The sequence below is a fragment of the Hemiscyllium ocellatum genome, chromosome 1 (assembly GCF_020745735.1).
Source record: "Hemiscyllium ocellatum isolate sHemOce1 chromosome 1, sHemOce1.pat.X.cur, whole genome shotgun sequence".
Classification (NCBI taxonomy): Eukaryota; Metazoa; Chordata; class Chondrichthyes; order Orectolobiformes; family Hemiscylliidae; genus Hemiscyllium; species Hemiscyllium ocellatum.
This window is the reverse complement of record NC_083401.1, coordinates 106,397,798-106,417,182: the sequence shown is the minus strand read 5'-3', so window position 1 is coordinate 106,417,182 and position 19,385 is coordinate 106,397,798. Positions and strand designations below refer to the sequence as shown.

At 38.9% G+C, this 19,385-nt stretch overlaps 1 protein-coding gene across 5 annotated transcripts in view; it reads left to right on the top strand.

Moving 5' to 3' along the window:
- Window positions 1-19,385, top strand: part of LOC132815744 (kelch-like protein 5) — a 144,171-nt gene that overhangs the window by 56,365 nt on the left and 68,421 nt on the right. For 4 of the 5 annotated variants that reach the window (XM_060824873.1, XM_060824881.1, XM_060824863.1 and 1 more), the window contains exons 3-5: window positions 1,328-1,513; window positions 2,341-2,477; window positions 7,337-7,533. In XM_060824873.1, coding sequence (XP_060680856.1) covers window positions 1,371-1,513; window positions 2,341-2,477; window positions 7,337-7,533 — 477 coding nt within the window. In that variant the 5' untranslated portion in view covers window positions 1,328-1,370. The remainder of the gene's footprint in view (window positions 1-1,327; window positions 1,514-2,340; window positions 2,478-7,336; window positions 7,534-19,385) is intronic. The other variant, XM_060824902.1, reaches the window with a different exon arrangement.

The window sequence follows — 19,385 nt, the reverse complement described above, 5'->3', positions numbered from 1 at the left end:
GCTTCTGTAATTATATTAATTACAATCTGATTTAAATCTCAAACATTTTTAAACTATTCCCTTTCACTTGTAGGTGTTTTGAGCCACTTTTACTGGTCTTGCCTTGTTCTGTTGAACAGATTGATTTAAAGTGTTGAAAAATTTGGTTTCTTACAATAAACTAAAGTTATCAAAATGCTTATCCAGCATTCAGTATCGAATGAACAAAAATCTTTTCCAATTAAACATTGCAAGACTGAAGCCTCGTTTTATTGTTTTCCCCCTCCATGCTTCATTCCCCGACAATCAACTTCATTCCTCTCCCTGGAAAGATTCTAAGATTATGCCAATCTTTTTACAACCTTGGCATATTTAACATTTGATTCTGAAATGAACTTCTGACATCATTTGTATTAGGCTATGATCACCTATTTGCACCTCTATAATTTTGCTGACTTCACCCCCTTCCAGTTTATTGCTAAGGAACCATTCATTGTGCCTTTGTTACTTTTAGACTCAATTATTTTCTCTTGATTGCTCTCATATAACCTCTGTATGCTTAAGAGCATCCAAAACTCCATATCAGAGCTAACTAACCAATTTTAAACATGCCTTTTCTCACCAAGTTCACTAATTGGACAGATACATCGATAGGAAAAGGTTGGAGCGATATAAGTCAAATGCAGGCAAATAGGACTAGTCTCATTTGGGAAACTTGCTCGGCATGGACAAGTTGGACCAAGGGGTCTGTTTCCACGCTGTACAATTCTATATCCAGGGCCTTGCCTCCCGCCTACAAATATCTGTAATCCGCTTGACACCACAATCTTTCTGAGATATCTATGCTCCTCTAGTTTTGGCTCCTTGTACATTCCTAATCATAGTTGCTCCACTGTTGATGACTCTACCTTCATTTGTCTAGGCTCCAGATCACTACCTCCTAATGCTTCTCTGCCTTTCTAACTTATCCTCCTTTATGACACGAAGTAATATCTGTTTTGACCAAAGCTTTGGTCTTATGACATGATACCTATTTCTGCAATTTGGTGCAACATGTTTAATAATGCACCTGTGAAGCCTCTTGGGATGTATCATCATGTTAAAGACATTATATAAATTGTTGCTTTTAGGAAGTACAATAGTAATTTTTCACTGTAGCTATTGATGAGTAATAAGAACCACTTAACCGCTGTTAAGGAAATTAAGAATATAAAAGTAATTTGGCTGAGGTTTAAAACATGCAAAAAGTACATGTGTAGCACGGTAAAACAGTCTGCAAAAGAGCTTGTTTATTATTTATTATTTCAGTCACAAGATATAGTAGTGTTAATATCTGGTTTCTTCATAGCAGGACTTCAAACAGCAGCCAGACCTTGTCCTCGTGCCATACAATGGATCCTTCTGCTCCTGAAGAGTGTTTTCAGGCATTAAACCATGCAGAACAGACTTTTAAGAAGATGGAGAACTACCTTCGACACAAGCAATTATGTGATGTAGTATTACTAGCTGGAGACCGGAGGATTCCAGCTCACAGGTGAATAGGAAATGTATCAATATCCTTACTGTTGGAAACTCAATATTAGATCTAATCAGGGGGAAAGTGAGGACTGCAGATGCTGGAGATCAAAGCTGAAAATGTGTTGCTGGAAAAGCGCAGAAGGTCAGGCAGCATCCAAGGAGCAGGAGAATCGACGTTTCGGGCATGAGCTCTTCTTCAGGAATGAGGAAATCATTCCTGAAGAAGGGCTCATGCCCGAAACGTCGATTCTCCTGCTCCTTGGATGCTGCCTGACCTGCTGCGCATTTTCAGCATTAGATCTAATCACTACATTTTGCACTAATTGCATTCCCTTTTTCAATCTTTCTAGAATTTGTGGCACTCAGTTGATGTTTGTTGAAATATATCATAAAGGCCATTGCAAACATTTAATAAAGTGCCTTTGAGAAATAAGTCACTAATAATAAATAGAAGGAGGTTATGATTTTCCTGATCACTTTTATAGAATCTGTCAACAAGCAACCAATTACATTTGTGGAAAGTAGCATTTTATATTGTGTTCGTAATAGTTCCCTAGACACACATACAACCTTGTAATCATCGTTCTTTTCCAAGTTATCAAATCCTGTTTTCTTATTTTCTCATTCGTATTCTGTATTTTATTTTGCCACTGTTGTACTATGTCTATATTGAAAGAAAGCATTTAATATTTGGTTTTTCTTTCCTGTTGGCAATGAGAGGAAAAGATATCTGAAAAATGCATAAATGCTCTGCAGCTTGACACTTTATTTAAGATGGAAGTTTTCACTATAGATAAGCCTGTAGCTGAAAATTATAAATAGGTTTTCTTCTTGTATTCCCAGGTTGGTTCTATCCTCTGTTTCAGACTACTTTGCTGCAATGTTCACAAATGACGTAAGGGAGGCTAAACAAGAAGAGATAAAGATAGAAGGCGTCGACTCAAATGCATTGTGGGCATTAGTTCAATATGCATATACAGGTGACTATAAGCTACTGGATAAAGTTGAAGTGTCATGTTGGATAATTTTGTAGAATTCCAGTTTGCACATTCTGGGTGAAATAGCTGTCACTATTTTTAGTTTTAAAAAATTTCTGTACAACAAATTTAGTATTGATGGTTTTATATCTTTTGGATAGACATATTAAAGAAATTGAACAGACTTTCCCTTTTGTGAAAATATGTTAGGGAAAAGAACCAAAGGAGCATATTAGTAAACAAAATCACATTGAAAGCCTATAATTACATCTGACTGAGACCTATATTGCCGATGCCTTTAAGTTCCAAAGAAGTGTCACCTTGGACTCAAAACATTGACTTTGTATCTCCCCTCACAGATACTGCCAGACCTACTGAGTTTGTTCAGCATTTTCTGTTTGTATTTTAGATCTCTTACATCTGCGGTACTTTGTAACATCAGCAATAAAGGTAGTAAATGCAAATGTAATTAGCATCAGGGGGTTTCTTATTTTCATCTGATAGTCTACAATTTATGATAGCAGATTAGAAACTTACTGGTCATGAACTTAAACCTCACCATAATTAGTTGTGAAATTAAATGCATTGGATTTCATAATTTTAGGCAAACAGCGCAATATGACTGTTAAAGCAGACAGCTTATCCTTCAGGGAAAGAAACTGTCTGCCACTATTTGGGACTCCATGCAACCCCAGCCCTATACTGTTTTGTGGACAGATACCCTTACCCTTGAGGGTAGCTGCGGTTGGGCAATTAATTTTACTCACCAATATCATTGTATCAAAAGAGCAAAGTTATTTTGAAAACACATAAGGGTCAATGCCTTCTTAAAGCCAACTTCAGGTAAAACTCCTGTAAAATCAGATTCAATAGACTATTCAGATGGCTGAAAAGCAACTCCCACACTAGGTCCTGTTTTCGCAACTCCCAAATGTCCAAAATTTAAGAGGAGACTAATGAATATGTGTCAAAGGTGCTCTGAATTTCTTCTTGAAGCATGGGTCCATACATAGTAATAATTTGGAGGAACCTGTTATCAGTTGTTTAAAATGCCAATTAACTGCATCAAGCTATGAATCCAAATACCTTAATGATAAAGCAGAGTAGTGGCAGAGAAAGAACAAAATTACTGTATCATGCAATCTACGACATGTTGGGACATCCTGTCTAATGGGCACAAAGATGTGTATTGAGAATTGGCCTGTTCAGTTAGATTAAAACCCAGGAGAGAGTTGATGAAATTGTTAAATTGAGGGATAGTTGGCGATGTGGTCTACTGCCATCATAGCCATTCTGATTTTAAATGGGAGATGAGGAAACAAAATGAGTTTTGTAGAGTCTTTAGAGTTTCTTGAAAGTCTGCCTCACAAACTCCATATCGCCATTAAGCAATCAACATTTTTTACAATGAGATGGGAGCAGTGTACTGTTGCTGTGGTTCCATTAGTCTGTGGCTTTCAACATTAAAGGAAAATAATCTATCGAATTCCCAATATGGCTAATGGCATGCATTTTCTATATTAGACTTAAAATGAAATGACCAATTAACAAGATTTATTTAATAAACACATAATTATCAACTTATATACAGTATGAATAAAACCCTTTTCAAGGAAAATTGTGAATTTATCAATATGCACAGTTCTAAATATGAAAATATAAATGCATATCTCCCTCTAAGTAGCCCAAAATATATACACACATACACTCTGCAGGTAAAGGTGAATACAATAGATTTCTTCTTCAATTGATCTTTAATTTAAAAAATCAGACAAAATATTAAGGCAGTGAATGTTTCAAAGTCTGTAAATTCTACAGATGTGGTCAACTCACTAATCCTGCATGTTTTCTCTGGGATCTTGGTAGAAACAGTTTGATTAAGAAATACAATATTGATAAGTTCTTTCTGCCACTCTTCTAGAAGAACAACCAAACTTCATCCTGATCTTACAGCAAAGGTATTTCAAAATGAGGAGACAGGAGCTGTAGCATGTTTTCTCCAACTGAAATCCAATGATAAAATTTCCTTTAAGCAAGGAAAACTGCCATCCTTCCCTTTCAATCCTATGTGCGACTGCAGACCCACCGAATGTGGTTAACTGCCTGTTATCAATCTAGGAAACAGAAATGGCAACGACAAACACAGTGCCATCAACCTGCCTCCTTGTACTTTCTGAAGAATTTTATTTCAAATACATCTTGAAAAATCCAGTAGATAATGTTTGTTGTCCAACAATTTGGATGCCAAGACATATTTTTAAAATTAGCATCGGTGGGTATAAAACTAATTTCTGTTGGCAATGCATTGCAGAATCGGGTTGATGCTGGAAAAGCACAGCTGGACAGGCAGCATCCAAGGAGCAGGAGAATTGGCATTTCCAACGTAAGCTCTTCATCTTCCTGATGAAGAGCTTATGCTTGAAACGTCGATTCCCCTGCTCTTCGGATGTTGCCCGACCAGTTGTGCTTTTCCAGCACCATACTCTCAACTCTGATCTCCAGCATCTGCAGTCCTCATTTTCTCCTAATGCATTACAGACCAATATCAGCATTGAAGCTCGCTCCTTCAGCATTAACATTTAGGATTAAAACTTGAACATGATATTGTGTCAAGTAAAGCAGTTCCCTCTGATTATGGTTGAATTTATAGTTTCAAAAATCATCAACAATGAATTGGCTTCCAGCTCCTTCCATAATGTACGTACATTGTGGTTGGTTGCAAGAGTATCCAATAAAAACAGCACCCAGGATATTGTAGAGCAATCAATTTTCAGATAAAACATTTGAAGGCTTGTGGCAAAAAATAATTTTTGGTTTCATTTTACTCCATTAAGTAGCCAAAACAAAAATCATGAGCAAAAAATGTGTGTTGATTAGCATATGCTTTTGGTAAGACAAGTTGAATATAAGCAATTGAATGTAATACCAATATTTTAAGAACGCTATATAAACTAAAACCATTTCTGGTACCTATACAACATGTCACTGTACGGAGCCACTGCTGCTTGACACTCAAAATCTGGTTTCTTTTTCTTTCCCACTGAGACTAAGGAAGAGCAATGAGCTTTGGAGAGAGAAAATAAGAGATTGATGATAAGCTAGGTATGGCAGACAACAAAGGGAATCAAACATAATGATGAATAGAATGTGCAAGGCACTCAGTTAGGGCCAGGGCATTAGCACACAAGCTATTACTGAGAGGAGAGGGAATGTAGTGACTAAGAATATATTGGAAAGCTGATGTGGGAGAAAGGCAACTAACGAGAGTGAGAGAATGCATGTTCAAGTATTGTCAGTAGCAGAAAAAAAGCTGTAACGGAAGATGCAAAGTGAACAGAAAATCTCTGGTTAAAATGATGTTTAACAAACCTTTTGTAAACATAATGGACCCCTCAAATTTCAAATCTAATATTGATCTTCCTTTTTGTACACCACCTTTGCAGCCATAACTTTTTATACCTCACTGTGTTCAATCACTGGATGATCTTCATGTCTTTGTATGTTATGATCTGCTGTATTACTCGCAAAACAATCTTTTCACGTACTTAGCTGCAGGTGACAATAATAATAAATCAAATCAACAGAGAACTTCTTAAAAGGTGGATGATTAAAAAGTGCTGATGTCGAAAAGGAACTGTGTCCCCTTATTCATGAGCATCTAAATGCTTGCATGCAGGTACAGCAAGATAAATTCTATAAAGTAAAACCAAAAAAAACTGCAGATGCTGTAGAAATTCAGCTGGTCTGGCAGCAACTATGGAGAGAAAAACAGTTACAATTTTGAATCCAGTGATGCATTTTTTTTGTAGGCCATTATTACAAAGGGATTTGCGTGCAGCTGTAAAGTGGTCCTGCTGCAATTGTATACTGTCTTATTTTCCATCTGGAGTATTGTGTACAGTTGTTGCTCCCTTGTCTGAGAGAGAATATACTTTCTATAAGGTGAATACATTTGCAAGTCCACTAGACTAATCTCTGGGATGGTGGGATTGTTTTGAGAGAGAGACTGAGGACACTGGACTTACATTGACTAGAGTTTTGAAGAAGGAGAGATGATTTCATTGAAACTTAGAAACTTATTATCAGGTATGACAGGATGAATGCAGAAGGGATATTTTCCCTGGCTGTGTATCTAGAACCAGGGGACTGTATCTCTAGAATTGTGACAGATCATTCAAACTGAGAGTGGAGAAATTGCTTGTCATGAGTTATGAGTGGTGTATCTCAGAATTATTTGATTTAAAGAGGGCTGTGGAAGCTCAGTTATTAGGTATATTCAAAACAGAAATTAATAGATATCTGGAACATCAAGGATTTGGGGATAATGCAGGGACAGTGGTAAGGTAAATGATCTGGTTGAATGCTGGAGCAGCTTGCTTGGGATGAATAGCCTATCCCTGTTCTTATTTGTCCAGAATAAAGTGATACAAAGAAGCATGTTAACAATTGCTGAGTAAATGCACAATCTACATTAAGGTTAAAACCGTATTATGTGTCTTTGAAAAATAGACATTTTGCCACCGATACCACAATATATCCTCAGACGTTTTCAGACACTTCCTTCCCATCTTCTGCCATTACACATACATTATTGATGTTTTCATGTGCTCAGATTAATTCTGCATACTGTTTACAAAAAAAGGCTGTTTACTGAAAAAACGTTTTTTAAAAATATCTTTACTCAGCTGCAATTATGAATTCATGAATGTCGAGATATTTATATTCTGAAGAAATAAACTGAAGAGGCAACTGCTAAACGAAGTGCTGTAAAATTTATTTTGCATGTGCTGAAATAATTTTGTTACGGTAACACAAATATATCATATATCTAACAAACAAATTATATTATTTGTTTATTTTAGGCCGTCTGGAATTGAAAGAAGACAATATTGAGTGCCTATTGTCCACCGCTTGCCTATTGCAACTCTCTCAAGTTGTAGAGGCATGTTGTGGATTCCTGATGAAACAACTGCATCCATCCAACTGTCTTGGAATTCGGTCATTTGCAGATGCTCAGGGTTGCACTGACCTGCATAAAGTTGCACACAACTACACTATGGTATGTGTCCAGGCTGGATAGTTACTGATAGTCCATAAGTATGGATTAGATAAATCATGGTTTAGTGAAGGAAGCATTTTTTTTAAAATGTCATAATTTTGGAATATATTAATCAACAGTTCTTTTGGCACAACATAGTAATAGTTTTAGAACATAAAGAGGTAACTACAGTTTAAAATTAGCTACTGTGAAAATTAACCTATTTATGAAATTATTACAATGTTGCTCGAAATTCATATTTTAATCAATACCTAAAATTAAAATATAATTAAAGGCATCTGCAAGAAATGATAATGAAGTGTCATATTTCTGTCAAAAAGGTATTTGTAAACTTATTATACATGTACAATGTCAAATTGCAATTGTGTAATACTCTTAAAATATTCCAAGCCACCTCAAAGGGATATTTTAAACCAAAATGTGACACTGAATTGCCACAGGAGATATTAAGTCAGATTATCAAAATTATTAGGTAGGTTTTAAATTGTGTCTTAAAGGAGGACAGTAAAATGAAGAAGTGGAGAGGTGTAGGCAGGGAAAGGCATGGCACCCTGGCAGCTAAAGACATGGACATTAATGATAGAGCTATTAAAATGCGGGATGCTCAAGAGGCCAGATTTAGAGGAGCAACGATATCTTTTAAGTATTGTGGTCTTAAGATTATTAAAATGAGACTGAAATTATTTAAAAAAGGACATGTGCAACCATGGAGGACCTTGAAATCAATTATCAGAATTTTTTTTCAACTTGATAAGGAGGCGATGTAAATCAGTGTGCACAAGATAATAGGTGACTAGGACTTGCTGTGTGGTTTAGGGAAACTGCAGTTCTTGGGGGTAAAATGTGGCAGTCAGTAGTGCATTGAAATTGTCAAGTTTATAAGTAATGAAGTGTTGTATGTAAGTCACCACAACTTGCCTTTAATTTGGCTACTTTTTAATAAATCTCACAGACAACCAAGTACTGAAACAATGAATTAAACTTTATTGCATGTAGCAGTCGAAATAAAACCCCTGAAGCAAGTTAAGCCTCATAACTCAACTTGGCTATTACTTGATTAATGGTGTCTGTCTCTGGAAGTGTCCAGGGTTCAATCCTTGTGCAGTGTTGTTCCTTGAAGTTCTGCCGCTGAATTGTTCTGGTATTGGATTCTCATACAGATTTTTATCCTTCATGTCTATGATGTGATATTATTGATGATTCTTTCATCCACAATGTTCCAATTCTGCAGCTTGCCTTCTTATCAGAAGTAAATTCTTTGTTCCTTGTTACATTTGGTATTTACTGTTGTTTGATGACACCATGTCCTGTGATTAACTCCTTAAGTTCTCCTGTAGGGTAATCAGTTATGTTTGTGGCATAAAGCAGATGTCAAAACAGTTTGTTCACATAGCTTCAACATCCTCTTTTTCCAGACATGGCTAATTGCTGTCGATTCCTGTAAAAGTTGGTCCTTGTCCATTAATAGTTTATTCCAGATAGAGCTATTTCTGCTTCTTTTCATGAATAATGGTTTATCTTTGTTTCTTTCAATCCATGGACAGTTATTAAAATTCTGAAATTTATAATATCACAAAAGGTTTTCAGCAGCTGACGAACTGTGACAGGCAAACTCAACCATTGTCACTGAAGTGGAAAACTTGGCATTAGCGCTGACATGAATGCATTGTTGGAAGCTTATCTTCAAGTTAAATGTGACATCAAGCTTCCAAGCAGACTGGTGTAGTCTTAGCCTGTTGTCAGGAGAAGATTAATTTTGGTAATTAAGCACCAGAGTTTGGAGCTGGCATCAAAAACAATTGTATCAGTTTCCCCAGTATTTAAATAAAGGAAATTTCTGCTTACCCAGTACTGAAAGTCAGACCAGCAGGCTGGTAATTTCAAGATAACAGAAGATTCAAGAGAGAAGGTGGTGAGGTAGAGACGTGTATTGTCGGCAAACAAACTAAAATTCAGTTTGTGTCACCAAGGGGCGAAGTATAGGTGAAAAGTTCAATGAACCAAGGATGCATCCTTGGAAGATCAATGCCAGAGATAATTCTATTGTAGCAGGAATTGATCACATTGAAAGTGATACTCTGCTACTTGCTTGTCAATTGGACATTTAATAAACCAATTGATTAATTTAATCCATTTCTGTTGTATAGAACCTATAGATTGAACAATTAAGGTTGTGTGTCAGATCATTTTTTTCAATTGAGAATCAAGCCAAATATAATAACTTGAAAGAGAAAGTAATGAGCAAATTTTGACCAGCAAGAGGGAACATGGAAATAGAATGATATAGAACATAGAACATTAAAGCACAGTACAAGCCCTTTGGCTCGCAAAGCTGCGCCGACCTGTGAAACCAATCTGAAGCCCATCTAACCAACAGTATTCCATTTTCATCCATACACCTATCCATTGACCATTTAAATGCCTTAAAGTCGACAAATCTACTACTGTTGCAAGCAGGCTGTTCCACACCCCTACTACTCTCTGAATAAAGAAACTACATCTGACATCTGTCCTATATCTATCGCCCCTCAATTTAAAGCTATGTCCCCTCATGCTAGCCATCACCATCCGAAGAAAAAGGCTCTCCCTGTCCCACCCTATCGAGCACTCTGTTCATCTTGTATGTCTCAATAAAGTCACCTCTCAACCTTCTTTTCTGTCCTGAAAACAGTCTCGAGTCCCTCAACTTTTCCTCGTAAGGCCTTACTCCATACCAGGCAACATCCTAGTAAATCTCCTCTGAACTTTTTCCAAAGCTTCCATATCCTTCCTATGTTGCGATGACCAGAACTGTATCCAATACTCCAAGTGCGGCTGCACCAGAATTTTGTGTAGCTGAGTTTTGTATACAATATGGTGATTTTCAACTTAGAAGCAATAAAAGTAATGAAATTTGTAATATTTCATGATGTTCGTTGTATCAGTATTTGTTTTTATGAATGTTTGAAACCGACTGTCAACAGTTTGCATTAATTGTCAACATATTGATTGTAATTTTCTTAAATAACAAATGCTGGTTCATTTGACCTGACATTCTTTGATCTGGAGGCAGTACCACCAAGAAGAACATTATGGTACGACATCTTGGCTAATAGAGCGCAAAGAAACCAGCAAGGCAGGAAAGCAGGAGACAGAAGGTTACTAGCACACAAATACGGAAAGAAAGAGAAGCAGAAGTGCAAGAGTTGGAAAGAAGTTAAGTAGGAGTCATGACAGAACCCTGTATATGCAGAAATTGCTGTTGTGTGGAATTGATTGACTTCTGAAGATATTGATGTGAAACTCCAAAGATGTGTTTAGATTAAATAGGAACCTATGGACAAATTGGCCTACTAACTCCATTAAGATTTTATTTTTGTAGTCTCCCATGGAATTTATAACTTGTATTGATTATGATTCACCTAATTAACATTACTTCTGATTCACATTAATGTAAAACTTGCAAAAAATGATGGAGATGGACAGTTCTTAATCAATAAAGAGATCAAGGGTTATGAGAAAAGGCAGGAGAATGAGATTTGAGAATCTTATCAACCATGATCAAGTAGTGGAGCAGACTCAATAGCTAAATGGCCAAATTCTGCTCCTGCGTCCTATGGTCTTATGTGCACTTATAGCCCATATATCTTTGCACTATATGTAAAGTACTGGAAAATGGGAATAGGCCAGTTGTTTTTGACCACCATAAACTCAAAGGGCAGAAGGATCTTTTTCAGTGCTGCAGACCTCCTATGACTGTATGCATGCTTTGTAGTGCACGGACAGTCTAGAGCCTGAAATGAATAATGGGTATCATTAAAATAAAACAAAGAAATGTGAATGTTGGACATCTAAAACAAAAATAATTTTTGACAAAACTTAGCAGATCTGGCAGCATCTATGGGAAATCAGTCTGGTGGCTCTTTACCTGGTGAAGAGTCCCTGGACTCTAAATACTAACTCTGCTTTCTTCCCACAGATGCTGCCAGAACTGCTGAGTTTTGCCAGTAATATCTGTTTTTGTAACTATGTATAATTTCTTACTAAGGAAGAGAGGATGTTGGCAAAATATTGGTAGGTGTCAAGATGGTAGACATAGGATTTAAAAAGACAAAATTACTGGAAATGTTGACTGTGCTTAGAATGAATAAGTGGCCTGATCTGGATGTTTGCAGCCTATTTTATTAAAGGGAGTGGGCATGGATATAGCAGAAAGGTTTGTGTACTTAACTTTGAGCTGGAAGCAATATAGTGAGGGAAAAAAAAACTTGTAATTTGTTTAAATCCTTTTGGATTTTGTAATCATAGAGTCCTGTGGCACAGTGACAGGCCCTTTGGTCCAAACTGGTCCGTGCTAACCAATATGTCCGTCCAAACTAACCCCATTTCCCTGCACTTAGCACATATCCTTCAAATCCTTTCCTCTCCATGTATTTGTCCAGATGCCTTTTAAATGTAATCAGTGTACATGCTTCAACCAATTCTGTTGGCAGCTCATTCCATATGTGCACCACCCTCTGTATAAAAACGTTGCCCCTCAGGTTTCCTTTTGCTCTTTCCCCTCTAACCTTAAACTGATGCCCTCTAGTCCTCGATTCCCGAGCCCTGGGAAAAGACTGAGCTCATTCACCCTATCCATGCCTCTCATGATCTTATACACCTCTATAAGGTTCCCCATCAGCCTTCTACACTCTAAAGAAAAAAATTCTGGCTTCTCCAACCTCTCCCTATAATCAAGCCATTGAGTCCTGGCAACATCCTTGTGAATTTCCTCTGCACTCTTTCCTGTTTTAATAACATCCTTCCTATAACAAGGTGATCAAAACTGAACATGCTATTCTCAGGTGCAGCCTCACCAATGTGCTGTATAACTGCAACATAACTTCCCAACTTCTAGGCTCAATGCCCATGACTGATAAAGACCAGTGTGCCAAAAGCCTACTTTGCTGTCATGTGTATTTTTGACTCCACTTTCAGAGAACTGTGAACCAGAACTCCAAAGTCCCTGTATTCCACTACACTCTTTAGGCCCTATCATTCACCATGAAATTCCTATCTTGATTTGACTTTGCAAAATGCAAGACCTCACACTTATCCACATTAAACTCCATTTGCCACTTCTTGGCCCACTTACCCAACTGATCAAGCTCCTACTGCAATTTCTGATAAGCTTCCTCACTTAAGTCATTTTAAGAATGCTTGGATAGGACTTTGAAGTTGGAAAGAAACAATTTGTGAATTTTTTTGTCACTTGAAAAACTTGCATACTGCTGAAACAAGAGACTAATTGCCAAAGATTTTCATTTTACATTCTTCAGGACAAATGCAAGAATGCTAAATTTCAACAATTTATGCTATAGGAGGAATGAGTGGTGATTGTTTGACATATCAATTTTGGGTGTAGGTTTGCTCGCTGAGCTGGAAGGTTCATTTTCAGACATTTCGTCACCGTAGTAGGTAACACCATCTTAAGTGAGCCTCCAGACTAAGCACTGCTGTTGTTTCCTGCTTTTTATTTATATGCTTAGGTTTCTTTGGGTTGGTGATGTCATTTCCTGTGGTGATGACATTCTGTTCTTTTTCTCAGGGGGTGGTAAATGGGGTCCAAGACAATGTGTTTGTTGATGGAGTTTCAGTTGGAATGCCATGCTTCTAGGAATTCTCGTGCGTGTCTCTATTTGGCTTGCCCTAGGATAGATGTGTTGTCCCAGTCGACGTGGTGTCCTTCCTTATCTGTATGTAAGGATGCTAGTGGGAGAGGGTCATGTTGATTTGTGACTAGTTGATGTTCAATTAGCCACAAAAAAATGACCCCCCTCCCACTAGTATCCTTTCATACAGATAAGGAAGGACACCACTTCAACTGGGGCAACAAATCCATCCTAGGGCAAGCTAAACAGAGACATGCACGAGAATTTCTAGAAGCAAGAATTCCGGTTGGAATGCCAATCAACAAACACATTGACTTGGACCCCATTTATCATGCCCTCAGAAAAAGAACAGGAAATGATGTCATCGCCAGCAGTGCTTTGTCCAGAGGCTCACTGAAGGAATTACCTAGTATAGTGATGAAACATCTGGAAATGAACCTTCCAGCTCAGCAAGCAAAACCTACATCCAGGACCTCAACCTGAGCTACAAATCTTCTCAAAACTTGCTAATGTCAATTTTTATTGACTGAGGCATTACAGTGGAGAAAGCAATGGGAACTATAAGTTCCACAAGCTCCATGATAATTCCAAAAAGCCGCATGGTTTGAGCCTGCATCTTTTGTGAAGGAGGCCCTGTGTGTGAATGTGTGTCACATCTGGTGTACGTAAATGAGCCAATTTACGAGAACCAGTGTTTGTCTTTAATTAGCATTAGCAAATGTGCAACCCTATCATGGGATCATACTTTAAAGTAAAGGCTTTGTTTTGGGTTTTCTAAGTGCAGGCTGGCTGAGTATCATCTATACTCTGCCCATTGAAAACAACCAAAGGAACATGCATTTGGTCATTAAAACTAAACTCAATCATGAGTTGTTAAGTTTACAGGTTCAGTGAATACAAATTCAGTAAATGGTCGCCTGTCTTTTTTATTGTGATACAATGCTATGTTGATAGTGTCCGTCCATGGCATGTTTGCAAATGGGCCAAAGGTGGTCACATTTATACCTGATAGTGAATCTATTTCAAATTACCCAGGAAAAGCAAAGTAGACAGCATTTATACACTTAATGGTACGGACCTGGGGAGTGTTGCTGAGCAAAGAGACCTTGGAGTACAGGTCCATATTTCCTTGAAGTGGAGTCGCAGATAGATAGGATAGTGAAAAAGGTGTTTAGTGTGCTTTCCTTTATTGGTCAAAATGTTTGAGTAGAGGAGTTGGGAGATCATATGGCTAAACAGAGATATGCACGAGAATTCCTAGAAGCATGGCATTCCAAGACATTGGTTAGGCCACTTTTGGGATATTGTGTGCAATTCTGGTCTCCTTCCTCTCCGAAGGATGTCGTAAAACTTGAAAGGGTTCAGAAAAGGTTTACAAGGATGTTGCCAGGGTTGAGGATTTGAACTATCGGGAGTGGCTGAATAGGCTGGGCTGTTTTCCCTGAAGCATTGGAGGCTAAGTGGTGACCTTGTAGAGGTTTATAAAATCATGAGGGACATGTATTGGGTAAATAGACAAGGTCTTTTCCTGGGGCTGGGGGAGTCCAGGACTAGAGTGGATAGGTTTAGGGTGAGAGGGGAAAAATTCAAAAAGGATCTGAGGGGCAACTTTTTCATGCAGAGGTTGGTGCATGTGTGGAATGAGCTGCCAGAGGAAGTAGTGGAGGCTGGTGCAATTGCAGCATTTTAAGAGGCTTCTGAATGGGTATATGAATAAGAACGTTTAGAGGGATATGGGCCAAGTGCTGGCAAATGAGACCAGATTAGGTTAGGATATCTGGTTGGTGTGGGAGAGTTGGACCGAAAGGACTGTTACCGTGAGGTAGATCTCTATGACTCTCCAACTCTAGCTCAAAAATTTGAACAGTAAATTAAGGAAGTAGTTTTGTTCTTCTATTATGCAGTGGCTACACGAGTGGGATTTTCACGAACAGGATGCTGCTAATGGTTGAAAAAGAGCTTCTACCTGCCAAACAGTAACATTATGTATGAATTTGTATCAGTCTGAGTGAATCATACAATATGTTCCTTCAGTTGCTCATAACAGCATGATTATTAGAACATATTGAACTTGCCCCTGATTGTAATGCCCAAAACTAAATGTTCACTGTTCAATGTGATTCCATAATTGGCAGCACCTGCTGAACAAACGTGTGTGCTAACAGCTACACGAACAACAAATTCAAGATAATCAGTCAATCTCATAAAGTGGGCCGTTTATGCTTGCTAAAAGTGACATACAGTCACATGCAGGAATACATTGGTTGCAAGCAAAAGGTATATATTCAAACCTTGGAGCTTTTCTGAACTACCAGGCAGCTTGTGAAATCTGTAGTTTGTGTTTTTCCCATGGCAACACCTCAACCAAGCAGAGTAAATTTGCCAGCCAGTCAGCACACACTTGTCATCACATGCAGATGGCAAGCAACATGAATTCAACTGGGACAACACTACTATTATAGGGCAAGCTAAACACAGAACAGCCAGGGAATTCCTAGAGGCATGGCACTCATCCACAGATTCTATCAACAAACACATCGACCTGGACCCAATATACCGACCACTGCAGCGGACAGCTGGAACTGACAACCGGAAGCGGCAGAGACAAACCACTATAAATGCCGGAGGAAACATCACAGAAGCGCTTCACGTGAGGCTCCCAAGCACTGAGGATGTCACCTAGACAGGGGCCGAAACGTTTGCAACACACATTCCCAGCTCGGCGAACAAACCACAACAAAAGACACCTATCATTAACCCAGTCTATATACCCTTCATGATTTTATAAAGTCACCTCTCAACCTCCTACATTCCAGTGAAAAAAGTCCCCCCTATCTAGCCTTTCTTTATAACTCAAACCTTCCATACCCAGCAACATCCTGGTGAATCTCTTCTGATCCCTCTTCAGTTAATGTACTTTCTATAACTGAGCAGAGTATGGGCAGAGTAGTGCAAATTAAATGTCTTGCAGAGAAGTGTGATATGATGTGTTTTGGAATAAGGAGAGACAATATTGGCTACATAATGAGTGCAGGGGCAGAAGGACCTGGGATTCCTGATTATAGATCTTTAAAGGTAACAGAGCATATTGTGAGAGCTGTTAGCAAAGCATGTGGGGCTTTGCCAATAGAGATATTGAATACAAAAGTAAACGTGTTATGTTGAATCTTTATAAAGCTGTGGTTAAGTCATAATCCGAGGAATATGTTCAATTAGGAAGGTTGCAGATGTCCTTGAAAGGGAGCAGTAAAGGGCTATTAGAATGCTTACAGCTGTAAAACATTTTAGTGACAATGTTGTTAGAGATGGAGGGGAGTTGTCAGTTGAGGATGTGGTAACATGATTATTTTACTAAAACCAAGGACTTCAAGGGGAATTTCAACAGAAATCTAGAACTGATTCAGATAAGGTAGATGAAAATTTTCCCATTGGCTGATGGTACAAGGACTAGTGGGCACAAGAGAAGGAATTGGGCAAGAGATTGAAGCGAAATACACAACAAAGACATTTTTTATTAAGAGGTAATGACCTGCAACTTTGCTGTCTATGATGGGGGATTGAAGTGGAAACGTAAAGGAAATTAGAAGGAGAGTTGAGGAAAATAAGCTTGCAAGGCTACTAGGATTGTAGGTGGACTGGGTAAATAATGTTGCCAGTGGATCCAAAGAAAGGGAATTCATGGAATGCTTATTCATGGATGGCTTTTTGGAACGGCTTGTCATGGAGCCCATAAGGGAGCAGGCTATTCTGGACCTAGTGCTTTGTAATGAACCAGATTTTATAAAAGATCTTAAAGTAAGGGAACCCTTAGGAAGCAGCGATCATAATATTCAGTCTGCAGTTTGAAAGAGAGAAGGCAAAATCGGATGTAATGGTGTTACAGTTAAATAAAGGTAATTATGAGGGCATGAGAGAGGAACTGACAAAAATAGACTGGAAGCAGAGCCTAGCGGGGAAGACAGTAGAGCAAAATGGCAGGAGTTTGTGGGTATAATTGAGGACACTGTACAAAGAAAAGAAAGATTATCCGGAGAGGGTTTAGACAGCCATGGCTGACAAAGGAAGTCAGGAAATGTATTAAAGAAAAAGAGAGATCCTATAAAGTGGCCAAGAGCAGTGGGAAATCAGAAGATTGGGAAGGCTACAAAAACAAACAGAGGATAACAAAGAGAGAAATAAGGAAGGAGAGGATCAAATATGAAGGTAGGCTAGCCAGTAATATTAGAAATGATAGCAAAAGTTTCTTTCAATACATAAGAAACAAACGACAGGCAAAAGTAGACATTGGGCCACTTCAAACTGATGCTGGAAGCTTAGTGATGGGAGATAAGGAAATAGCAGGAGAACTTAACAAGTACTTTGCGTCGGTTTTCACAGTGGAAGACATGAGTAATATCCCAACAATTAAAAAGCGTCAGGGGGCTGAGTTGAGTATGGTTGCCGTTACAAAAGAGAAAGTGCTAGAAAAGCTAAAAGGTCTTAAAATTGATAATACTCCTGGCCCCGAGGGGATATATCCTAGAGTTCTGAGAGAGGTGGCTGAGGAAATAGCGGAGGCATTGGTTGAGATTTTTCAAGAGTCACTGGAGTCCGGGAAAGTCCCAGATGATTGGAAGATCATTGTTGTAATCCCCTTGTTCAAGAAAGGATCTAGACAAAAGATGGAAAATTATAGGCCAATTAGCCTAACCTCGGTTGTTCGTAAAATTCTAGAATCCATCATTAAGGATGAGGTTTCTAAATTCTTGGAAGAGCAGAGTCTGACTAGAACAAGTCAACATGGATTTAGTAAGGGGAGGTCGTGCCTGACAAACCTGTTGGAATTCTTTGAAGAGGTGACAAATAGGTTAGACCAGGGAAACCCAGTGGATGTGGTCTGTCTAGATTTCCAAAAGGCCTTTGATAAGGTGCCACATGGGAGGCTGCTGAGCAAGGTGAGGGCCCATGGTGTTCGAGGTGAGCTACTGGTATGGATTGAGGATTGGCTGTCTGACAGAAGGCAGCGAGTTGGGATAAAAGGTTCTTTTTCGGAATGGCAGCCAGTGACAAGCGGTGTCCCGCAGGGTTCAGTGTTGGGGCCGCAGCTGTTCACATTATATATTAATGATCTGGATGAAGGGACTGGGGGCATTCTAGCGAAGTTTGCCGATGATACAAAGTTAGATGGACAGGCAGGTAGTACTGAGGAAGTGGGAGGCTGCAGAAGGATCTAGACAGTTTGGGAGAGTGGTCCAGGAAATGGCTGATGGAATTCAACGTGAGCAAATGCGAGGTCTTGCACTTTGGAAAAAAGAATAAAAGCATAGACTACTTTCTAAACAGTGAGAAAATTCGTAAAGCCAAAGTACAAAGGGATCTGGGAGTGCTAGTCGAGGATTCTCTAAAGGTAAACATGCAGGTTGAGTCCATGATTAAGAAAGCGAATGCAATGTTGTCACTTATCTCAAGAGGGTTGGAATATAAAAGCACCGTTGTGCTACTGAGACTTTATAAAGCTCTGGTTAGGCCCCATTTAGAGTATTGTGTCCAGTTTTGGGCCCCACACCTCAGGAGGGACATACTGGCACTGGAACGTGTCCAGCGGAGATTCATGTGGATGATCCCTGGAATGGTTGGTCTAACATACGAGGAATGGCTGAGGATCCTGGAATTGTATTCATTGGAGTTTAGAAGATTAAGGGGAGACTTAATAGAAACTTACAAGATAATACATGGCTTGGAAAGGGTGGACACTAGGAAATTTTTTCCGTTAAGCGAGGAGACTAGGACCCGTGGACACAGCCTTAAAATTAGAGGGGATCAATTCAGAACAGAAATGCGGAGACATTTCTTCAGCCAGAGAGTGGTGGGCGTGTGGAATTCATTGCCGCAGAGTGCAGTGGAGGCCGGGACGCTAAATGTCTTCAAGGCAGAGATTGATAGATTCTTGATGTCACGAGGAATTAAGGGCTACGAGGAGAATGCGGGTAAGTGGAGTTGAAATGCCCATCAGCCATGATTGAATGGCGGAGTGGACACGATGGGCCGCATGGCCTTACTTCCACTCCTATGTCTTGTGGTCTAGGATTGACTGGATTAACTTCGAGAACCAGCATGAATGCTGCTGTGCTGTAATGACTCTATACAGCTCCAATTATTTTCATAAGTTAGCCGTGGCAAAATAGATGCCACATAGTTTCTTGCAATACAGAGGAACCTCGATTATCCAAATGAGATGGATGA